The sequence below is a fragment of the Oreochromis aureus genome, linkage group 3, assembly GCF_013358895.1.
Source record: "Oreochromis aureus strain Israel breed Guangdong linkage group 3, ZZ_aureus, whole genome shotgun sequence".
In the NCBI taxonomy this organism is placed as follows: domain Eukaryota; kingdom Metazoa; phylum Chordata; class Actinopteri; order Cichliformes; family Cichlidae; genus Oreochromis; species Oreochromis aureus.
In genome coordinates this window covers 2,259,147-2,282,662 of record NC_052944.1, presented here as the reverse complement: position 1 = coordinate 2,282,662, position 23,516 = coordinate 2,259,147, and the positions used below count along the sequence as shown (strand labels likewise).

Below are 23,516 nucleotides of genomic sequence, written 5' to 3'. Positions count from 1 at the left end.
TTTTTATTAGTATTACAGGTGAAACGCTGACACAAGTCTTTACAGAGTAAAGCTGGTGACAACCTTTCTCTCTCCCATTCCTGTAGCTTTAAAATGTGATGCATGATTTAATTATCTGCACTGATGCAGCTGTGACTGTCTCAGCACTAACGATGTGATTAAACCAGTGCTAACTGTGTCCTGAGGTCATAACTACACACCTACCACCCTTCATTGTTTTAGCTCATCATCGTATTAATTGCTGCCAGTTTGGCTCCTTCTGAAGCCACCCTGGTATCTACTTCTCAGTAGAGCAGCTGGTAACCACTTACTCCAGTTCAGTGTCTTTCATGACATTTGCTGGGACTTCTATACTAATCCTGATGTCATGAACCCACAAACTCTGAGGGCTTTTACAAATATGAGGACAGCGTTTCAGTGTTTTAGACCTGATGCATATTTCACTGTCAGTGAAGTCGCGTTGTTAGCACTGGATCAGACACGTGCTGCTTATTAATTTAAGGGTTACACTTTTATTGGAGCATGTTTAAAAGTTTTGATGTAGATGTGACCCTGAAGATTACAGCAGGGTGCAAACCCCGCTGGGTGGATGGGCTGAGGAGTCGTAGGAGTTTAGACTGATACAACAAGTGTGTTTACTAAAATGTTGGACCTGTTTGAATCTCAGTGACCTCGACCTCCAGGTCAGAGGTCAGCTTTTCAAACTTTTACTATAAGTGCTTGTAGGAGGCTGAAAAGTAGTGCTGGTGGCCACCAGTACTTTTATTTCTCATGTAGGCTCCTGAAGAGCTCAGGCCAGTCGTGGAGCTGCAGCAGCTTGTTTCAGGCTTTGGTTCTCTCTGAACGTCTTTTCTGCCTCCCTGTGTCAGATGTCATAAAGCTGCAGCTGGTGGAGGCAGGCCTGGTGGAGTGTCTGCTGGACGTCGTGGCTCAGACAGTGGATGGAGAGCGGGAGGAGGACATCGCCCAGCTGAAGACTGCCTCTGACCTGATGGTTCTGCTGCTGCTCGGGGGTAGGGGGCCTCCTCCTTGTTGGTTTCAGCAAGGTTACACAAAAAGCTTAATACAACTGTTACACAGCAGCCTTCAGAAGCTGGACTACAACAACATACACGTCTGCATGTGATAACGTCTCATATTGTGATGTCATTGTGTTTACGTTCCCTAATGCGTATAACAAGGAGACATGTCGGAGCAGCTGGAGCTGCATGTCTGCCTCAAGTACAGACTTTATAAAAAGAGGCTACGTCAGCCTCCACTAGCAAAACACAGCGCTTTGCAAAATATGCAACCAGATTGTTCTTGGTAAAAGTAGAAACGGCAAACTTGAGGCAACAACACACTGTGGAGTACAGCGAGGTTAGGCCGGCACGCCAGAGAAGCAGCAAGCGGCCAGTGCTGCATGCCCAAACCACGCCAACGGCTGAAGTGAGGGACAGGAAGAGCAAACGCTGGGAGGAAACCACTGATCCCAGTTCAAATGGTGCAAATGGAACTACCCCAGGAAGCTTCTGATGAGTCACATGATTCATTTAGTTTAGTCGTCATTAAACTACAGTGTTGAGCACTTATGTTATACTGTAACTGTCAGTGTCATTATCAGTGCACATCATGCAGCTTCTGCTGGCACCTGGAGGCAGTAGTTAGATTACATGATGTGTTTGTGTATCATCAAAGACGGAAACAAAACAGGACAGAAAACGTGAGACATCAGGTTCTTTCTCCCACCTCACATTGTTTTTGCTGCCAAATGCTCGAACACCACGATGTGTAAACAATATTTTATTGATACACATAGTTTCTGTGGCCATAAATGGAAAATCACATACTGTTTTTAGCAGCACTATAGACCTGAGGCTACATGTCTGTGGCTCCATGCGTCGTCCTTCCTCTCTCTGCAGTCTTCTTCACACATTAGCAACCCAACAGTAACTCGGGGCTGATAGCTGCTCTGAAATATTGCTGTCCTGTTACTCTTGTTTCCTGTCTTTGTGCAGACGAGTCCATGCAGAAGCTGTTTGAGGGAGGAAAGGGCAGCGTCTTCCAGAGGGTCCTGTCCTGGATACCATCTCACAACCATCAGCTGCAGCTGGCCGGGGCGCTGGCCATCGCTAACTTTGCTCGCAATGGTAAGCTTTGAGTCGCTCTCATGTCTGAGTGAGACTAGTCAAAATTTGGATTGTCTGAATTTGGTGAAATGTGGAGTGAAGTGACCCCACATTCTGAAACATTTTGCCCTCCAGCACCAGCGTTTGACACTGGACGTCATCATGTTTGAGTCTAAAGAAAAAGGAGCAGCATGTTTCACTCCCTGCTGCACTGAAAATAAACATCAGTAATGAGCAATAAAGCAGAACAGAGATTTGTATTCATGTTATCAACGTTAACATGGAGCATCATTGGCCAGACTCACCTGGTAGCTAGTAACAAAACACTGAATCGTTATTGACCTGGTGATAGTTGGAGAAACAACTACACCCAAACCTTTCTCCTACACTGATTTCTGTCTTCACCTATGCAGCACATATCCATCCAGTCCCTGCTGATCGCCCCAACGTATTCAGTCACACATCAGCCCACCATGCGTCATCAGTCCTTTAAGATCCATGTTTTGATAGTTAGATTAGCAGAGAGTGGCTGTTCTCTCTGGACATGAACTCCTGACGTCACTCTTACAGGAAATGGGGGGAAATGATATCGTAGTCAAGTCATGAAACTCACAGACAGCAGCACCTAAATATCAAACAGTTATCACACTGCTACACCAGTAACCCCAGTAAAGACACACAAAACAAACTGGATCAAATTTTACATAAAACACACTAAGTGAACTTCAGTAACTTACATATAGACTTGTTGAGAACAACAATGAAGTGGGGAAATATCTGGCAAGTCAATGATAAAGTAAAACATCAACTATCAGTTTCTCCGTGAAACTCTTTGCCTATAATTTCTCTTCATCACCCCACCCACATCATCATCATCAAATATTTGGCTTTTTATGTCCAGCTTTTAAAGACAACCTGAAACAGACAAAGTTTAAAATCATCTAGAATTACTCTGATTATCCAAAGAGCAAACATATAAACCCTTAACAGAGACCTGAAGTAAAACATCATCCAGACCAGATGAACTCCCCACGGGATTTTAGAAACACTTGTGGCCAGTTTTACCACCATTGTTCCAAAAAGTAACCACAGAAATCAGAACCACCTCCAGTATACCAAGGCCATGATTCTCAGAGCTAACACAGACCCAGCCCACAGACATACAAAAGTCCCAGCCAGCAGAACAGTGACTCAAACATTAAACCACATTGATAAGGTTCACTGGATATTTCATCACCTGATAAATGACACAGTACACTGCACTCAGAGCCACAAGAAGCAGGAACGGAGTCACATCACAAAGTTTAACGCTTCACCGGGGAACCCGACAAGGATACTTACCACAGCAGCATGCCAGAATAATACAACACAAAGTCAGCCTTTATGCAGATTATTATTATAATATCTGGAAGATCCACAGAACTCATTACAGGAAACTTTCAGTATAATCAGTAGCCTCCGTTCTGCCGCTGTGTGAGGATGCTCGGGATTCTGCAGCTCAGCACCCTGAACTTCCATTTAAGGGCATATTAACAGATGCTTAACCTCTGCTACTCTCTGTAGTTAAAAAGATCAGAGATGATTACAAGCCCAGCATCGACCTTCCGTTATCATCTGAATGAGTTAAATCCAGACTAGTGATTTATTCTCAGTACCCCCAATAAGCACCCTAGCAGCACCAAATTCTCCCCACTATTTCACCTCTTTCAGAATATTTTATATCCTTCAACACAGAGTTGGAGAAGAGCAGTTTCTTCAGTAGCAACAACTAAAATCTATAATCAAATCTAAGATTAATCTAACAAACCCACTACCTCCAGCTAGACTAACAGAAGCAACAATGGAAGTCATATCAAAGATATACCTGTGAGCAACAATGCAACTTATCCAGTTTATAACATTTGGCAGGACTCGCCTCACCTTTCATGTATTTATTTGTTTAGTTTTTGATTTCCCCGTAGCTGGGAGGGTAACAGCTGGATCACTGTGGGGATCCATTACACCAGTATCACAGGCTCCCTCCTTAGAGTCTGGGGTTTTCATTTAGGCTACATTCATTGGATCAGAGTCTGGGGTCTGTTGCAGCTTTAAACAGTCTAGATAAGGATCATTTGTACACCCACATAACCACACAATGCACACTCATTTTTTCCATTCATATGCATTCATCCACTGTCTTCTGCTTGTCCTGTTTAAAATCTGCAAATGTATACGACGGGGTATTTGGAGTGTGGGCGGAGCACTGCTTAGCCTGGTAATGTGAAGATATGCACCGACCTATACTGTTACTGCTGTTTGCAGATGGCAACTGCATCCACATGGTGGACACTGGCATCGTGCAGAAGCTTCTGGAGCTGCTGGATCGGCATGTCGAGGAAGGAAACGTCACGGTTCAACATGCAGCACTGAGCGCCCTACGGAACCTGGCTATACCCGGTGGGTCAATATATCAGTCCACTCAGACCAGGGTACAGGTTACACTCCCTGATGGATGACAGTGAGATGGCTGTGGACACTGCAGTTACATAGTCGCTCTTATTCTAAGCTTTGTGGAGTTCTTCCATGGATGAAAATGGGATTACACGCACCCGTGCACGCTACACACGCACCCGTGCACGCTACACACGCACCCCTCCACGCTACACACGCACCCCTCCACGCTACACACGCACCCGTGCACGCTACACACGCACCCCTGCACGCTACACATGCTCACATGTACACTGCCTTCACACGGACACGATCTTGGTATTAGTATCTTCCCCAAGGATATTGGACCAAGTGGCCGGCATAGTACACAGGAACATCTGTGCTGAGTATGACCTGGAAGTCTTGAGGTCAAAATGGTGGAGGATGACCGAGCTAAGGTCCTGTGGGACTTCCAGATACAGGCGGACAAAATGGTGATGGCTAACCAAGCGGATACAGTAGTGGTGGACAAGTAGTGATAGATGCAGGGATAAGAAGTGACAGCAACATCAGGAAGTACGAAGAGCTGGAGAAGATGTGGAGGTGAAGGTAACAGGTAATCGGAGGGCTCGCTGTAGTGACCCACAAGCTTGGCAAGAAGTCGTATCATGAAAAAAGTTAATTTGTTAATTTTCAACAAAATTAAGATTGTACAAGAGGTTTTATTCTATTTACCAGTTATTTAGATCGTTTCCTTACAGACTGTGAGGGTATAACATATTTTAGAAACTACTAACAAACAAATTGTAAAACAAACAACACGATACCCAACATCTAAATAATGAAAGCTTTGGATAAAAGATCTCATTAGTTATACTGAAGTAAAGAAAGTGAGCACTCGCTGTAAAAGAACCAGTCACTGCCTGCATTTTCAAACTGACCACGGAGCTCCACACGGCAACATAAGAACAAACATTTAAATTAAGTGTTGTAAAGCTAGAAAAGTCAGTGTATCATCCACTGTTCTCCCTGCTGCGCTCAGTCTACAGCTCTTTACATCCTCAGCTCTGCTGTTCAGGCCAGGAACTAGTCTGATCCAGTGGCTCTGCTCTTTATTATTACCTCTGCACACTGTGGATTCTGGGCTGCGTCCAGCTGTGGATTTATGGCACACTTAGCTCTCCCTGTGTTTGTAATCTGCTCTGTCATGGCTCCACCTGTGACTCATCCAGCCTGCAGTAATTACTCAGCTTTTACCCAAATACTGTCTGGTAGACACTCCTTTAATAGTAGCGTATTGCTAATGTGGCTTTCAGGTATTTGCTGGTAGAGCTGGTGCTTCCGTGTGAGTCAGCCATGATGGTACTTCATGTTGAAATGGGAGCTTTGCCGAGTTCTGGAATTCTTACCAAGCTGCTGTTCAGGGTTAGGAACGCCAAGTCTCTCAGCTGTTAGTGAAAGGAGGAGCTGTGTGCCTGACTGATGCTGTGTCAGCTTTATTTATTGTCATGGTTCTGTCCATGCAGCCGTAATATTCCTTTGAGCTTTGTTGTTGTTAACAGTGTTTGTTCCCTGTTATTTCCTCTCCAGTGGTGAACAAATCCAAGATGCTGTCAGCTGGTGTGGCAGATGTGGTGTTGAAGTTCTTGCAGTCGGAGATGCCTCCAGTCCAGTTTAAACTCCTGGGAACGTTACGCATGCTCATCGATACCCAAGGTAAACGCTGGATTCTGTCTTTATCTTTTCACAGTCGTGATCATCAGATTACAGCTTTTATTGATGTTGTATCCAACGGCTGAAATCAGCCTATCACTATGATTATGATGATGACGGCTGGAGATAATTAGGAGAGATTCTTAACAGCCTTAATTTCGAGTCATTAAGACACACAAATATGAAAGCAGCTACTCAACATGGCACGTATGCAGCATCAATGACAGCAGCCTTGCTTGCCCACTGTGTGTTGGCTCAGCTGAAGCAGCAGACCACCTGGGAACCAATGGGAAGCTGGTGGAAAGGCTCGTGGAGTGGTGTGAAGCCAAGGATCACGCAGGCGTAATGGGCGAGTCCAACAGGCTTCTGTCTGCCCTCATTCGACACAGCAAGTCCAAGGTCAGACTCCACACGCCATCAGTCGTCCTCCAACACTGTAGGTGTGTTTGTTAACTGTTCAAGTCTCCAGCTGGTCTTCAGGTTTCCACAGTGTGAGCTCAGTGCCGTGGTAATCCGGGGATCGATAAGATGGATAGATAAGGACTGAACTCTGAGAACTAACCACACCCACAAGTGCTAATTATATTGTGTAGTGAAGATCAGTTAGCTGACATTGATTAGAATATCCCAAAAAGTTCGTTCTGGATGTGTGAAGACATCTCACTAACCTACAAGATCTTCATTTAGCCTGGCGCTGGAACATCTTACTGTTAGTCACTGTTCAGCACTGAGACCAGCGCTCTGTTGAGCCAGGCTTACCTTTGACCTTTACAGAGGAGAATATTCAGGATCATTTCACAGATGATCAATAATAATAATTTCAGTAATACTGGTTTATATTTTGACTCTGTCCCTCTCGTCCATATTTGTGAATTAACTTTCTTAGCTGATTAGAGGCCAATCTCCAACCTTCCTTTCACATCAACCATTCTTGAAAACCTCCTCTTTCAAATTCAGTTCAATTTTATTTTATTTGTAAAGGACCAAGTCACAATAATAAGTGCTTCAAAGCACTTTATTTTGTAAGGTAAAGACCCTGAAGTAATACTGGTGAATGAAGAAGAAACACCCAGTGCATCATGGGAATCCCCGGCAGCAAACACCTGTTGCAGCATAACTAAGGGAGGATTCAGGGTCACCTGGTCCAGCCCTAACTATATGCTTTAGCAAAAAGGAAAGTTTGAAGCCTAATCTTGAAAGTAGAGATAGTGTCTGTCTCCTGAATCCAAACTGGAAGCTGGTTCCAGAATAGTCAATATTCAGGCCCAAAGGTAATGTGTCATTTCTTATTATTACACCTAATCTATGGACTTCTAGGGTTGGATTTTTTTGCATGTGTGGATTCGATGTCTTTTATGGACGATGTGACTATGTTTGATTTATTTGAACTGATATTTATCAGATAGAAACTGTTACATGTAAATAATTTTAATAACATGTTATTACATGTAGTTCAGTGTAAAACAGGTCACAGTCAGTGCATTTGAACCTCTGAGTGTTTTTAATTCTACAATTTTGTTTCTCTCTCTTTAGGAAGTAGTGAGGACTGTCATCCAGGGAGGAGGAGTCAAACACTTAGTTACCATGGCAACCAGTGAGCACATGATTATGCAGAATGAAGCCCTGGTGGCTCTGGGTCTTATAGCAGCCCTGGACTTAGGTAAGCTCCAGGGAATAAATGCATACTTGACTTGTGTTAATCTGCACCTGACGACTAATCTTTACCTAATCAGACACACTGATGATACATGTCGTCATCATTGACACAGAAAATATTTTAGGCGTAAGGAGGCGTGGTTACGCACTACTTTTGAATTTCACATAATGGACTCTGTAGTTTGAAGGTATTTCAGGAGACCTGTTCCACACAAGCTGCACATGTTTAGAAATGCGATGCTGAAGTTGACACTTTGTAACATTTGTGCAGCATGTACTGCAGCATGGATACATCTGAAAGGTTTGCATTTCAGTTGCAGCTGAGAAGGACTTGGTTGGAGCTGGTCTGGTGTCTGTGCTTCACAAGCTGCTGTCCGATGAGAGGAGTGCACCGGAGATCAAGTACAACTCCATGATCCTCATCTGTGCAGTCATGGGCTCAGGTGAGACTGACGTGCTCAGACTTTAACCAGTTAGTTGTTTAAACCCACTTACATGCTTCAGATCTATGTGATGTTAAAACTATGGACTGAATGACCTCATATTGGGCAGCAACTAAATATGTTGTGCTGATGAAACTCTGGTTAGATCCAGAGTCTTGAAAGGACACCTCGGTGTTGTGGTGGATGGAGGAGGATTGAAAGCAGGAACGTCTGAGAAAAAGTCAGAGTTCTGACATCCCCACCGGTCCTCTTCGTATAATGCAGCTTTAAAAATGTCAAATAACAGCAGGATCCCTGAGAGTAGCAGTCTGCATAGACCGACAAATAAAAGCTGAAACAGTTCAACCGGTCAGTGTTTGGCACCCTGGTATCAGAGCACTGAGGTCACTGCGTCTGCCTGAGTCTTACCGTCAGTGTCCAAGTGATGGGACAGGAGTGTAGGAGGGTCTCTGCAGGCTCTCTAAGCTCTGCACGAACGGTTGTGTGTTTTAAGCTAACGTGACTGAAAGTGATTAAACACGGAGCTGTTATGATTACATATACAAACACTGGGACATGTGCCTTATTTGATAACGGAGCCTCCCTCCTGTGTTTCTCGTCCACAGAGCCGCTTCATAAAGAGGTCCAGAGCTTGGCATTTATCAACATTGTGTCCAAGCTGAGGGCTCACGAAAACAAGACGGTATCACACCAGGCGTCGCTCACAGAGCAGCGACTAACAGCCCAGAGCTAAATGACTGAGTCTAACCCCACCCACACCTACCCACTGAATGCCTGCCTGACACCTAATTATCCAGTGACACCTCACCACTGCGCTCCCCTGTGCCCCATCGTCATGTGCCAAGGTACCATGTCATGTGAACTGCGAGCCAGATATCCACTTATGTCTCTGCCACCTCCACTAGGGTTAGACTGATGTGTAATACTTTGTGCTTATATACAATCTGAGTATTGAGCTTTTATTTTGAAGAACCCATAATTATAAACTTGTCAAAGTGAAAACCTCTGTTTTTAGATACACACACTCTCCTCTGAAAGCCATATTTGTAGTTTTATTCCGACGGGTTAGCAGAAGGCCGGCTGAGGAAGGCTTCACACACACAACCCTTAGACTGATGTGGAGCCACTAATAAACGCATTAGTCTAACCCTATCCCCCTCCTCTACACGTGCATGCGTCTCTGGTACAAGGAGCTCCACGAGGGCCGGGGCACCATAGACTGCCCAATGCAATAGATTGAAGAAGACACTCTTTTATGACCATAGCTGTGACGCCATCCGCCGGTAAGCCGTGGAAGAAAGTGTGCACAAAAGAGCAAAAAAAGCTTTCCTGTTGTGGATTTTCTTTGGTTTTTCAAAGCAGACAGCCATGACGTGCCCAGCTGTGTCCCATGTAGATAGACTATACGCTGACTAGGAGCTGTGCATGTTTCAGTCCTGTTCAAGGTGTGCCACGTTTACCTGTCCGCTGCTTGCATACTTCAGAGCATAGCCAGCCCTCTTCCTGCTGACACCTCGAGTCTTGGACTCTCTAAAGATTTTATTCAGTTTTTAAATTGTGTTGTCCAAACAGTTACACAAACAAAAGGAAGGAAAAGTACGAGCAGAGGGGGAAATTGGACGTGCGCCCTTCCTGATAAATGATGTATAATGACCTTCTGCAGGAGCTCCTGGACTTTATCCAAGACCATCATACTGTGAATAATGGTCTTTAATTGCCACCTCCTGGAAGTTTTACAGGAATGTGTACAGCGTAGCCTCAGTAACAGCAGGAGAGGTCCAGTCACAGCATCAGTGAGAGCACAGGGCGTCCTGCATGTCGGATATATGAAATCATTCCAGTCAGTACATCGTAGCTCAAACCAACATCAGTGAGCTGTTATTGTTTCAGGACATCTCAGAGCAGCACCAAGCGAGATCAGGCCCCACAAACGCAGCCCCCGCGTGTCCGTGGGGTCACTGCCGTGTACAGTCTGTGGCGACCGCACAGCTTCAGCTCGGCAGCAGGGAACAGGGATTAACAGTTAATTGAACGCAGACACAAAGCAGCTCCCACACGGCGCCCTCTGGAGGACAGACGTGGTTTACATGCAGCAGGTTCTAGTCGGTTGGTTCTAGCGTGCACTCCTCACCCTGTTTCCTGGTCTGGGCCCACACCTGTCCTTTTCTTTTTTAAAGGTATGAATGGTTATTTATCAGAGTCGTGCTCTTCTACAGACACATGCCAGTAGAGATCTATCCTTAGTAACTGCATAAATTACTATAAACATATATGTTTGTTGTACATGTCATGAGTTGTATATTTTGGAGGATTGTAACTCAGATAATTGTAATGCAGATAATTAAAGACGATAGCTGGTGACGACTGATGTGTTCTTCTGTTTTGTCTAGAACGAAGCTCGAGTCCTCGACTGTGAAATCAAAGAGAATCTTTATATTTGAACTGAAAATATTATTGAACTAAGCAAACATCGACAGGTTACTTGAGTCGTGTCACCTGATGAATTTGTTTTCTGTGTTATGGTGGGGTCACTGTTTGGACCAGATTCCCACTCAGTCCATCTGACTTCAGGATGAGTCACTTCCACCACAAACAGTCAGTGCAGCAGCTTTTACTGTAACTCAGCATTGAGTTGAGGGTTCAGCATTTTGCCCAAGGGCACTTGGGCATGCAGGAGGTGCTGGGGGATTGAACCACCCATCTGAGCCCACATATGGAATCGGCATGTTCTCCCTGTGCTCACATGGCCCTTCTGGGTTTACTGGACCAACGAGACCAGTAGAACTCCTCTAGGGAGGATTATCTTCTGTGCTGCGTTGACGACCCTGTGGAGTCCAGCTGGACTCCACAGGGTCGTCAGAGCACCTCTAAAAGGACACCAGCAGTTCCTTGGTTAGGGTGTGGAGCCGCTGCTGGGCCTTCATCCAGGGGCAGGCCCAGACACTTGAAGTGACAGATCCTCTCCACACAGTTGGGACTTGGTCTTGTATTAAATAAAACTGATTTCGAAGCATCAGTGTTGTGGAACCGGGAGCAAACAGCAGCAGTGTTACAGTTCAGTAACAGTCCAGAATAACTTCAGTATCTCCTCCGTTGCAGTCTGCCTGTACTTAAGTGTTTCGCTTCAAACAAGTTTGTATCCACATTTAACACAAACCTTCTTGTATATTTCCACTCTGCTCTGTTGAAGTCCATCCCTAAATCATCTCTGGAGGCTGACATGACACTTTGAATTGTCTCTAAGGAACACAAACACATGGCATCGCTATAGCAATGATATGGCCACATGACACTTTTCTGCTGTGGACAACACGTGGCACAGCTCTAGTTCCATGTAACCTAAGCACTGTTACAGACCTACAGATGAACTACAGTCTTCTTTGCCTATGTAGAGTTTTGGAAACATCTTCCAACTTGATTTTCCCAAACTTGTTCAGGAACATCTCTGACTTGTTCCGACGCTCCTCCAGCCTCGTCTCGGCCATAACCTTTGGTTCTTCGTGCTGAAAGACTCTGCTGCCAGTCTTCATGCACACCATCATCTTCCCTCAGTTGTGACCATTATCCCTGTCCTTGCTTCAGATACTGCTACCATCATAGTGTGCAGCACTCTGCTCAGACAATCAAGGGTTTGACTCATTAGGGTGGAGAATGGATCTGGTGTTGAACATCCGTCTGCTTCATGAACAGGTCCTCTCTGGAATATCAGCAGTGACAGTCGGCAAAGTGATTCATGCGAAGTGCAATTCATAAACGTATTTAGGAGCCCATGAATATTTACTAACCATAAATATTAACAATTTAGAGACGCACAATGATCAGTAATGTCATCACCTTTATTAATATTAAAAGCAGTCCAACAGTTTGAGACAAAGACATCACAGGAGGCAGTTACAGTCCAGTGTCTGTGGCGTGTTCTGTGGTCAGACCTCCAAAAGTATCACTGCAGATTCAGTAGTACTGACAGATTTAGGGTTAGAAAACCAGGTTCATTGTAAAATACATATTTATTATCAAAAACATTATTGATCCCTTTGTGAGTAGAAAAGAACTCTGTGGAGCTCCGGGGACACTTTCTAACCAGCGTAACAAGGAAAACAATGTAGTTAGCACATTAATGCAAGGACATGCTGTGAGCCAATCAAATCACTTTAAATCACCAAAGGAAACACGGAGCATAGACGCTCGTTTTGGTGAACGACGTCTGTTTCATTCAAGTGAAAAACGCTGGATATGAAACACTGAGGATGATTATTCTCACCAAACGTAACGTTATGTAGACGCGTGAATCAGGACATGAGCAAACCAACGAGTAGAATCAGAGGGACACCTGAAAACAGCAGAAGTGTAAAGAATGACTCATTTCTTCACATGTGATGGAGCGAGAACACCAGCCAGTAACTGTCAAATTACCCAAACTACTTTCTTTAAACATCTTACTTTGTCCTTCATGTAATGGGTTACATTGTAACATGTAATGCTTACACTAAGAATCATTAGTTACTGTAACTGAACAGGTCATTTTTATTGGTTTTCAGAATCATTTTCTTCCCTTTGTATCCAAAGCTGTGACTTTACTGAGCAACAGTGTCAGGATATGTTTTGGGTGGAGTCACATGTAGCTTTGTTTTTGAGATAAACCACCAAAGCCCAGCTGGAGCCTCAGATCAGCCTCAGCTGAACTCTGTGTTTTCTAGTTTAGTCACATTGTGACAGTTTGTGATGCAAACTGAAATGTACTAACATTTTCAACAAGGTTTTTCCTTTACTGTATTTTCCACAGATGATATCAAACAGACAAAAACAAAGTGGTGTCACATTTTTGAATTCTAAAGCTGAGAAGTGAAGGTTTGGGCTGCTGCCATGTTAGCTCTGTGGAGCCACAGGTTAGCTTATATAGACTAGAGGGTGGAGCGCTAACTCTCAGCCAGTGCTATTAGCTTCATTAGTAAGATCCATAAAATAAACAGACTAATAAAACACCAGAACTGTCTGCACCACACAGGGAGCAGAGTTATGAGTCAGACGAGCCAATAACAATTCTAAAAGTGCGGGGTCAGGTTCAAAGGTGAGGCCTGCAGTGTCAGCTACCTGTGCTGATATACCTGTCAAAGATGCCACACCCACATTTCAGTTGTCCAGGTGAATGAGTTCTTTAGAAGCAGCCCACTATAGATGTGTTACCAATGTGTCTGTTTTTTGTCCCAGAACGTAAATATGCTTTAAAGCAGCGGTCCCCAGCCCCCGGGCCATCGGCCGCTCCGTGAGTCGCTGAGGGCTGTGAAAGTTGAGGCTCGAGGGTGAAATTCATGGTTTTGAGAGTTTTTATCGTTATTTTTTTTTTATCGGTTTCATCGCTAACTCGGTTTCCCTGAGTCTTTTCCCGTGTGTTATGAATAAATCTTCTCTTTTTTGGTACCAGCACTGGTTTTATTTTGTTGTATTTATCCGTGACACCTTAAAGGCCGGTCTGTGAAAACATTGTCAGACATAAACCGGTCCGTGGTGCAAAAAAGGTTGGGGACCGCTGCTGTAAATGACTGTAAAGTTGAGTCCATGGGAACTGGTTCCCTGTGAGCCAAGCAGCACTGAGAGAAGCTACAGTTGTTGCCACTTCTGCCTTTAAATAGATCAAAGAAATAATAAATCCTCTTTAAACAGAAGAACGTTTTCTGTCTTTCAACTTCTCAGTCAGTCTGATCACAACGAGCTCTAAGGTGGAGTTCTTCAATAAAACGGATTTCAATCTGGAATGAGCCGATTAAAGAATACTGAGGTGTCACACCGGAGCGAGGGGTAGGGCAGTGGGAGTTTAGCTATCCACTCCAGCAGAGCTACAAAGTGGTGATGAAAGTGGCAGCAACATCCTCAAACACTTCCATTCTTCAGTAGAGAATCAAGTCATTGAAGTGATCCCTTCTTTCATTCGTAATGTGTATTTACAGCATGCTCAGCTGCTGTCAGTATGCAAAGATATCCACAGCGCTCCACTTACAGATTCCTCCCTACGGTGCTGCAGTCAAGCACAACTTATGCAAAGGTAGAGGAAGCGAGTGGTTGAGTGTGAGGAGCACGAGCCGCAGTCCTAACGATGGGCCGTAATGACTACAGTGAAAAATATCTAATATCAAAAACATTATCAAAACTTCTATCTAGATGTAGCTATCAAACCTGGAGCACAGCGTACGCTAAGAGTGCGCTCAGTCTTTGTACAGTAGTTACTCACAGTGTTTATATACAAGTCATTTCACATATTAGTGCCTTGGAACAAAGGTGCTGGTTCAGTGAAGGGAACGGTGCGTGATCAGTGCTGATGCTCCCCGACGGTGATGTCAAAGTTGGAGCTGATCCTAAGGAAGAAGGACAGAACATGTTAGAGGTCACATCTGCTTTTATATAAACTGTGTAAGTTTGGTTGAGTTTAAGTGTTTACCTCAAACGCTGCATTAGGTAAAGAAACTGGAAAGGAAAAGACAGAAAGAGGCATTTAGTAACGACCTGTACGACTCAGTGATGTCATCACTAACAAGGCTCCGCCTCCTGTGGTGACAGCACATAAGAGTGAGCTGAGGGTTAGGGTGACACCACGAAGGATCTTCTGCAGGGTCATGGAAGACTTTCACAGGTTATAACTCAGGTACAAGGCTTAGAAAGCAAAGTGGCCAAACTCTGTGTCTCAGTGGGAACATGGAGGTGACAGGCACGCTGACCATGACTGCATCTGATGTACAGTAGTGTCATTTCACTCACTGTTACAAACTCCTGAATGTGCAGAATGATGACTAAACTGGTCCCAGCCTCATCCTTGTGAGTTTAACTGGACACTGACAAACAGGGTCCAGTCAGACATTAACAGCACGTTTGCTTTACTCGACATGTTTGAGTTGCACCTGTACCTGATGTAACCTCTGAGGGTGTTTTGCCTGAAATGATCGATGATGCGTTTATATCGACTGCTCACAGCATGACCATAAAACACCTGCACTGGGCTTCCAGTTCATTTTGGCATTGATCTGAACATCTTAACGCTTATGTTGAAGCCCCTGCATTGGCGTGGACCCTAACCCTGACAGCCTGCTTTGTTCCCAGGTCTCCATGACTACAGGTCAAACCGCTGTTTCTGCTGCAAACAGCTGGAACCAGCTTTTTGGGGGGTTTTTTACTTTTAGTTTTTATTAATTTTCCTGGACTATTGTTGATCGTTATTTCATCTTACTTCTTCTGTTTTTGTTGGTTTGAACTCAATGACACAGTGTTACCCAGTCTACCCACTACCATCACATTAAGGATGTTACAGGCAGCATAACATTTCCACGGCCTCTCCAGACCCTTCTCATGTCTGTGCTCAGGGTGACCTTTGCCTCTATGAAAAGCACAGGGCACCACTGCTGGACCTGCCAGTTCTGGTATTCTCTGGCAAATGCCATCAGAGTCCACTGGAGGCCGCCCTCATGAAGTCTGTTGTTTGGTCAGAGACATGTACACAGTGGCCTGTTAGAGGTCATCCTGTTCCTCGTTGCACAAAGAAGCAAATACTGGTCCTGCTGATGGGTTAGGACCTTCACCAGTCCTCTACCTGTCCTCTACTGCAGACTATGCTAGGAGACAGCAAACAGCACTGACTTGATGTTATACTCTGATTAAACTTCCGCTGCTATGCTACCAGCACAGTAAATAGTAAATACATTAGTGTAGTTTGACCTTTGACCTCAGGTTTGCTGAATGTTGTGGGTACAACACACAGTGAAGGCAAACCTAATATTAGCATGCTTTGCTAATGTGCAGACAGGAGCATTCAGATGCAGCTACAGGGTTTCTGTGCAGTTTAGCACAACAGGAGCCAAGTCTGGAGGAAGTGAGCTGTGACTGTGCCGCTAACAGCACATGTGCTGTCATCACATCAGATTATTTATACCTCACTTTCAGCTACTGTAGCCAAACATGCTAGCTGTTAGCTAGTTCCTGCATTCTGTTTAGTCAGGTTCTTTGGCCCGAGGATTCCAGCGTTTCTGTTCATCATGGTGTCGTTATGTGTGTGATCAAAATCACTCAGTGTTTCATTTCTAACTATGACACTTTAAAACCAGCACAGTCGCTAACGTGCTGCTAACTACAGCTCTAAGCAGCTAGCTAACACAGCTGCACTAAAACAACAGGACATGCTGCATGGAGAGCAAAGGGAGCCAGGCTTTGGTTGGTTGTAAATACAGAGTGTGGACGTGGGACAGGCGTACGTGTTCAGGGGAAGTGCTAACAAAGCTACATGCTAGCTGTTGGTTTTTTTAGAAATTTTTTTATAAAAATATATTTGTTATAAATACACATTTTTTAAAATAATAACAATAATAATAATAATAATAATGAGTATTGTGGCACATTCTTGCTTCCACACAGCACTGTTAGGGTCACATGACTACCCCACAGCTGCACCTTAAACAGCACACAGATCATCCACAGCAAAGCTCAGGAGAAGTCTCCACAGGGATCCATCACACCCACCGGTGACAAACACACACGGGTGTGTGTGCGAGTGTCTCACGAGTAGTAAGCCGACGCTTTCTTGCTGGAGTATGGTGGGAGTCGGCGCATGGAGAGAGGGGGGGGCACCCTGATGAAGCATGGAGGAGGAAGAATGAGTGTGATGATGAAGCTCAATAAGCCTTGTCCCTACACAGCACACTGAATGCTACGCCTGATTCATCTGTCAGAGCTCCAGGATGAAACTGATGTTAAAACTCTCAAACAGTGATGGGAATACACGGCTCTATTCCAAGCAGACAGGAGCAGCAGTGTTTGTGTGGATGCAGATTTATTATGTGGGATTCTAATGAATAAATGTTGCTCTTTAATTCAGACTGCAGCCGTAACCTGTGCCGATGTTTGCTGACTGTTACACTCTTATTAATACAACAGCTTTATTTATATTTAAGTGACTGATACAAAGTTGATTTACGGATGTTTTTGATGATCTTTGCTGCAAAATAAACCGAATGTAACTGTGAAACAGGGCGTGTTGCATTTTGTTCCCAGTGTGTCGAAGTCCTGTTTGGAAGTGAAGCCACACTGATCTGATTTACTGAAGCTAACATGGAGCAGTGCAGAGTCAACAACAGGAATCAGAAACACGTCCTCGACTACAGAACCAAAGCACAAAGTCAAACTCCTGAGAACAGCAGTCCAGTTCAGCACCTGACCTCTGACCTCCACTCTTTCAAACAGCAACAACAATCGAAGTGTAGTGTGAACCCTCAGTGAGGTCGCCTGCAAAATGATCACTGGCTGTGTTAGAGTTTAACACCTCGCAGGAAAGAGCTACGTTTGCATTTTTACAAACTGCGAGGCTGCAAAACACAAGAGCATCAAATATCTAACTGTACGGCCACACAGTGTTTAGAGCCACAGTATGGTTAAATACAATATTAAGACCTGAGAGTATTTTACACAACATAAAGCGATGGGGACGCTCTCCATCAGTGTGTTTAACAAACCAGTTATGGTAACCAGTACAAGCCCAGTTCCAACAGTCGGGACAATGTGTAAAATGTCAATAACTGTCAACAGTGATTGGCTATCAGGAGCTGAGACGGACGAGAGTCTGTCAGGAGTAAAGATGGTCGTCCTGATGGAGTCTCTGGCTCGCTGCGTCACCATGGTCTCCAGGACAAAGCAGCAACGTGGGAAAACTGTTCCCTACGACTGTGGAGGTTTGAACACTAAACATCTGGCACATCAGCACACGGAGAACGCCACAGCGAGCAGCTGCAGTCCTCGTCCTGTTCCTGCCACAGTGGGACCCAGCAGCTGCTCGCCTGCCGTCTCAGACTGTAGTTAAAGGATGGAGGACGGATTTTCTTTCACATCATCAAATTAAACGAACCTTTGTTCTTTGTAAAATTGTGCATTTTGTCAGTTTCAACAGTTCATATGTTGTACTGTCAGATTATTGCGTCTGTTATTATTCACATTTTACACAGTTTGTCCCAAAACTGGGGATGTATCTCCCAGTACTGACAGATGTGTGGACACGTACTGGCCAACAGCAGCTGTCTGCAAATCGTTTCATTTATCGACAGAAGACGTGAGATGTTGCACAGTCGATCCAGCAGAGGGCGCTCGGACTCCTCTGCTGGAAGGACCAGCTGATCGGAGCAGAGCTGTCTGTTCTCCTTGTTAGGACTCAGTCAGCAAATTCAATGGAAATCTGTTTTTTGTGCCTATTTCAGATCAAGTATCAGGTTATAACACGGCCTGTGTCAGCTTGGCTCGAGCTGCCGATCAGTCAAACATGTCTGCATGCAGCGTTTTCTCACCAGCTCGCCCGCACAGCCTCGATGTCGCTCACTAAGTTCTGAGCCAAACAAATTCCAAAAATCTGTGGATGAAAAAACAAGAAGAGTTGGAAACCAGAAGGATCCGAGAGCTCGATGCTCGACAGTGCACGGCACCGACCTGCAGGAGCGCAACTCCGATGAAGATCCCAGCCACCAGCGTGAGGTTGTCCTGCAGCCACTTCTCAAACTGGGGCACGCAGCCTTTAACGTTGATGTGGTCCTTCTGCTCTGAGTCCTGCACACAATACAAACACCAAATATTCATGTCCCGGGGTTTCTGGTCCCAGCAGGATTGGATCATGTGAGAGGAAGACGACAGTAACAGAAATGACCTGTAACAACGAGGCGCCTCACAGGCTGTTCAGGCTGTTTCCTTCTTTCTTTGCAAGGTTCAGACTTTTGATACTCGGAGATAATTATTTGTATCCTTGTTTACTAAACGTTGTTTCCACATTTAACAAACGTTTTTGTCACGACTGCGGTGAACTGATACTGTGAGACTGTACCAGCCTGTAATGAAGCATTAGCTGATGGATGCTAAGTATTGATCAGTAAACAGGTGGACAGGATTAACGTGAGCTCGTTAGAGATAATCACACTACAGCACATCTATAACCAACTGTGACCTGTGACCTTTGGATGTGAACTGATGCATCACAGCCCTCATGCGTACGTGTACACACACAATGGCAGCAACAGTCTGGAACACATTTAGTTCTACATAGTTTTATTATTATCACTCAGATCAACCTACTGACCTTGAATAAGAGGTCAGAGGTCATATATGACATATTTACCTTCTGTATGCTGACATACACGCTGCACTAAGTCGTGAGGCTGACCAATAACTGACTACAATGACCCGACTGCGCCCCGCACTGGTTTACCAGCTACTTACTGGTTTGGCTCGAACGTCGTAGCCACACTGAGTGTTGATCACATCCTCCTGAAAGCAAAACACAATCATGGGTTTAACTGTGTGCAGGTGGAGTCAGCTGACCACACTGGTGACAAACAGGTTTACAGCACGTCAACATCAGTAACGATGTGTGAGGACGTCGTACCGCTGGGTCCTTGGTGCAGCAGGAGAAGGGAACGCCGCACTTTTCCCGACTGGGATTTCCATCAGTGCAGTTAAAATAGATGTTCAGGTTCCAGTCATCTGCTCCGAAAGCACCACAGCACTCCCACTGCAGCCAGGCACAAACACTGCTGTTAATGGGACTCCACATTATCAGAGCTGCACACGCTTTAAGGTGGTCCAAGGACGGATACATAGAAAGAAACGCATTACAAATGGACAGCATTGGCCACCTTAAATGATCCAGTGTGTGACTATAATGAGACCGTCGAGCGCACAGACTGCACCGCAGCGTTACAGCTTCATGGGCACGTCATGTGTCTGTAGCAGCATACAGACGCGGACGCTGGTACAACGACAGAGCGATGCACACGGCCTGATCAGGTGATCAGTGTGGAAACTCTGGATTTTCACTGGTCTGTGTAAACAAGCTCCTGCTAACCAATCACGTCTCTGGAAAACATGAAACTCCACGTTTGGCTGAAGTGCTGAACGATGCCGGTCGTCTCCACCTTTAGCAGGAACCAAGTTCCAGACTATCAGCGGAGGCTGACATCACGGCTGGGCTTGTGCTGCTACACCAGCGACACGTGGCACTTTTATAAAACACCAGTATGATCATGTATGATGATGATGATGGTGTGAATAATGTCTGTGACACAGTTTGTCAGTGATGGTGTGAACTCACATATTCCTGAGTGAAATCGATGAGGTTCTGCAGGTCGATGTCGTCCCGATACGCCCGGATGTTGTTGTTGATGAACAGGTTGAGCTGGTCTTTAATCCAGTCCTTAAAGACAAACGCCAGAACTCCCGTCGTTAACTCCAGGAAGAAGATGATTCCAAGGAACACCGAGAACTACGACAGAAGCAGAACGAGCAGACGCTCATCACACTGAAGCCTGCTGCTTTTTGATGGGTGAGAAGGATTTGGAACATACAAACTTCAGTAGAAACGTGTTTTCCCGCAGCGCTCCGATGCATCCGGCAAAGCCCAGGATGAACATAACCGCCCCAACCACCATGAAGAGCCAGACTGGGTCCAGACCCCCCAGGTCTGTGATAGATGAGATGTTGGACAGGACCCCCTGCAGAGGACAGACGCAGCACTCGGTCTGAGTCGGCACACGTTTGGTCAACAGGGCCACAAACCACAAAGACCAGAAGGCAGCAGGAGAGGACACACAACCTACTCTAGCTGTGGTACACCAGTAAGAGTTACTGGTGAATAATCTGTAGCACCCAGATGACTGACTGTAACACTGTAACCTCAGATACTCATTGAAACGACTGAGCACCAATATGAGCTGGTGTTCAAAGACCAGTGACGAGTGCTGTGGAAACACTGGACTCAGGTACAACTGGCTGTAAGGAGACGTAGTGAGGACATTTATTCTCTCCTGGATCCAAACTGGAAGCTGGTTCCACAGAAGAGGGGCCTGAAAACTGAAGGCTCTGCCTCCCATTCTACTTTTAAATACTCTAGGAACAACAAGTAGGCCTGCAGAGCGAGAGCGAAGTGCTCTAATAGGGTGATATGGTACTACAAGGTCATTAAGATAAGATGGGGCCTGATTATTTAAGACCTTGTATGTGAGGAGCAGGATTTTGAATTCTGGATTTAACAGGAAGCCAATGAAGGGAAGCCAAAACAGGAGAAATCTGCTCTCTCTTTCTAGTCCCTGTCAGGACTCTTGCTGCAGCATTTTGGATCAGCTGAAGGCTTTTCAGGGAGTTTTTAGGACATCCTGATAATAAAGAATTACAGTAGTCCAGCCTGGAAGTAATGAATGCATGAACTAGTTTTTCAGCATCACTCTGAGACAGGATATTTCTAATTTTAGAGATGTTGCACAAATGGAAGAAATCAGTCTCACATATTTGTTTAATATGTGCGTTAAAGGACATGTCCTGGTCAAAAATGACTCCAAGGTTCCTCACAGTGTTACTGGAGGCCAAGGTAATGCCATCCAGAGTAAGAATCTGCTTAGATACCATATTTCTAAGATTTTCAGGGCCGAGTACAATAACCTCAGTTTGATCTGAATTAAGAAGCAGGAAGTTAGCGGCTCCTGCAGTTTCACTCGGTGTGTGTTATCTGGCTCCAATTACAAGTATTTGAAAATGAATCAAAAAGCAACATTGGACACCTCTAAGTGACATCATCTTTCCAAAGTTGCGTATTTCACCTGTGTGAATACTTCCCACATTAAAACAGACCATGCTGTCACGTGACCCTGGCCATGCCTGTGACAGCATGGTGTGGGAAACACTGAGCCGCCTCAGCTGTCACACATTTCTGACTTTAGTAAAGTTAACATGAAAGAAAAAGAAGAAAACTGCTAAAAACAATAGTTTCAGCAGCTGAAGAACAACCCGTGAAAAACAAGTATATTAAACCAAAAGTACAGGCGTGTGTGGAAAATGACTAATGGTTCATTAAATGAGTCATGGTTGGATGTGAGGTCACATGATCAGTGTGGCTGCCCCCCCCCGCAGGACAGGAGCAGGTCACAGGAGTGACGCACAGCGCTCATCACACCACGCTGACGTCTCAGCCAGTGTAATGACGTTGTTCTCACGGGTGTACTTACCTTCTCGCTCCACGCCCACAGTCCGATTCCCACTAAGGCCATGCCCAGCAGCTGCAAAACACGGACCACATCTTATTAAGGTGAAGATGCAACACAATGACATGACGTCACCGACTCAGTGTTATTTAAAGGTTTCCCCTGTGATGTTTTCCGTGTGTCACTCAGCAACAATAAGCAGCGTGTGTGTGTGTGTGTGTGTGTGTCCATCACACTGAGGCCCTCAGCTGTCATTAAAGCCGATTAGCTGTGTGCTGTGGACTAAGCTGCAGCTGCCTTCACGGCCGTTGCAGGAGGAACGTTGACGTTACTGTGGAATACCGGATCGATGCTTCAGGCCTGCCCCGTTACCGGAGCGATAATAACGCGCACACACGTCACCCACAGCTGCTCACCCAGAACAGGATGTTGAATCCAAAGATGAAGTATTTGATGCAGCAGCTGACTTCGTGGCCTTTGTAATGATTCCCCGACATGATCGTGGGTGCGGAGGAGACACGGCCTGCTGCTTCACGGGGTTTGTGCCGCGCGGGAGGGAACAGGTTCAGCGCTCCGTGGACGCATGTCACCGTGGGCTTCCAGTCCGCACAGAGGCCATGACACGAAGGAAACGAGGAAAGGAAACAAACAGCAGCCGCGATCTACGCCGGACAAGTGCAGCGCATCTCTGCGCCCGACAGGCTGCAGGAGGCGGGGACAGTGCGACGGATAGTCGGAGCTGATTGGTTAGAACAGCAGAAAAAGGCAGAGCATTCCACCAATAGGATCCAAGGAACGCTGATGTACTTCCCGTGTCGTTATTCCAGCGATCATTCCAGATCAGACGCTAGTTTGCAAAAATCTCTCTAATATATTTAATGAAGACGTGTAAAACTTTTCCTTCATTTATGGTCATAAGGTCGCGCGTGCTGCTTTAGGCACACAGGAAGCGTTTCACCCGGAATCGTGTCAGTCCCACGAAACCAGATCAAGACCAAAGTGTTTATTATGACACTCATATTTGGAGAGACGGACACATACATGGATGCACAGTATATATAAATCTCATTGTTCACATGCGGTAGTGTTTCTCGTCTTTGTCTCGCTGAGACCTGCAGTGAAACTGTAATTACAGTCAAATGAATGTTTGCTGTGTCGGCAGCAACACTGTGCTTCTCTCTGCTGCGGGTGGACGTGACCAGAAA

The 23,516-nt window shown here is 45.3% G+C and overlaps 2 protein-coding genes across 5 annotated transcripts in view; one reads left to right on the top strand and one right to left on the bottom strand.

Moving 5' to 3' along the window:
- Window positions 1-10,693, top strand: part of rap1gds1 (RAP1, GTP-GDP dissociation stimulator 1) — a 38,005-nt gene extending 27,312 nt beyond the window's left edge. For both annotated transcript variants that reach the window (XM_031725810.2, XM_031725809.2), the window contains 8 exons: window positions 870-1,013; window positions 1,998-2,129; window positions 4,410-4,544; window positions 6,108-6,233; window positions 6,490-6,629; window positions 7,764-7,890; window positions 8,201-8,329; window positions 8,935-10,693. In XM_031725810.2, the coding sequence (XP_031581670.1) occupies window positions 870-1,013; window positions 1,998-2,129; window positions 4,410-4,544; window positions 6,108-6,233; window positions 6,490-6,629; window positions 7,764-7,890; window positions 8,201-8,329; window positions 8,935-9,062 (1,061 nt within the window). In that variant the 3' untranslated portion in view covers window positions 9,063-10,693. The remainder of the gene's footprint in view (window positions 1-869; window positions 1,014-1,997; window positions 2,130-4,409; window positions 4,545-6,107; window positions 6,234-6,489; window positions 6,630-7,763; window positions 7,891-8,200; window positions 8,330-8,934) is intronic.
- A 1,830-nt stretch (window positions 10,694-12,523) lies between these two features.
- LOC116309259 (tetraspanin-5-like) lies at window positions 12,524-23,516 on the bottom strand. 3 transcript variants are annotated; one of them, XM_031725815.2, is made up of 11 exons: window positions 22,728-23,513; window positions 22,336-22,386; window positions 20,683-20,829; window positions 20,430-20,600; window positions 19,725-19,850; window positions 19,559-19,606; window positions 18,779-18,895; window positions 18,640-18,701; window positions 16,829-16,937; window positions 14,763-14,788; window positions 12,524-14,679 (listed from the first exon to the last, which is right to left on the bottom strand). In XM_031725815.2, exons 1-9 carry the CDS (start codon window positions 22,806-22,808, stop codon window positions 16,865-16,867), a joined length of 876 nt encoding a protein of 291 aa, XP_031581675.1. In that variant the 5' UTR covers window positions 22,809-23,513; the 3' UTR covers window positions 12,524-14,679; window positions 14,763-14,788; window positions 16,829-16,864. The 3 variants fall into 3 exon arrangements, with proteins under 3 accessions (XP_031581675.1, XP_031581676.1, XP_031581677.1); XM_031725816.2 differs by lacking the exon at window positions 22,336-22,386 and having other exon boundaries at window positions 22,728-23,516; XM_031725817.2 differs by lacking the exon at window positions 16,829-16,937 and having other exon boundaries at window positions 22,728-23,510.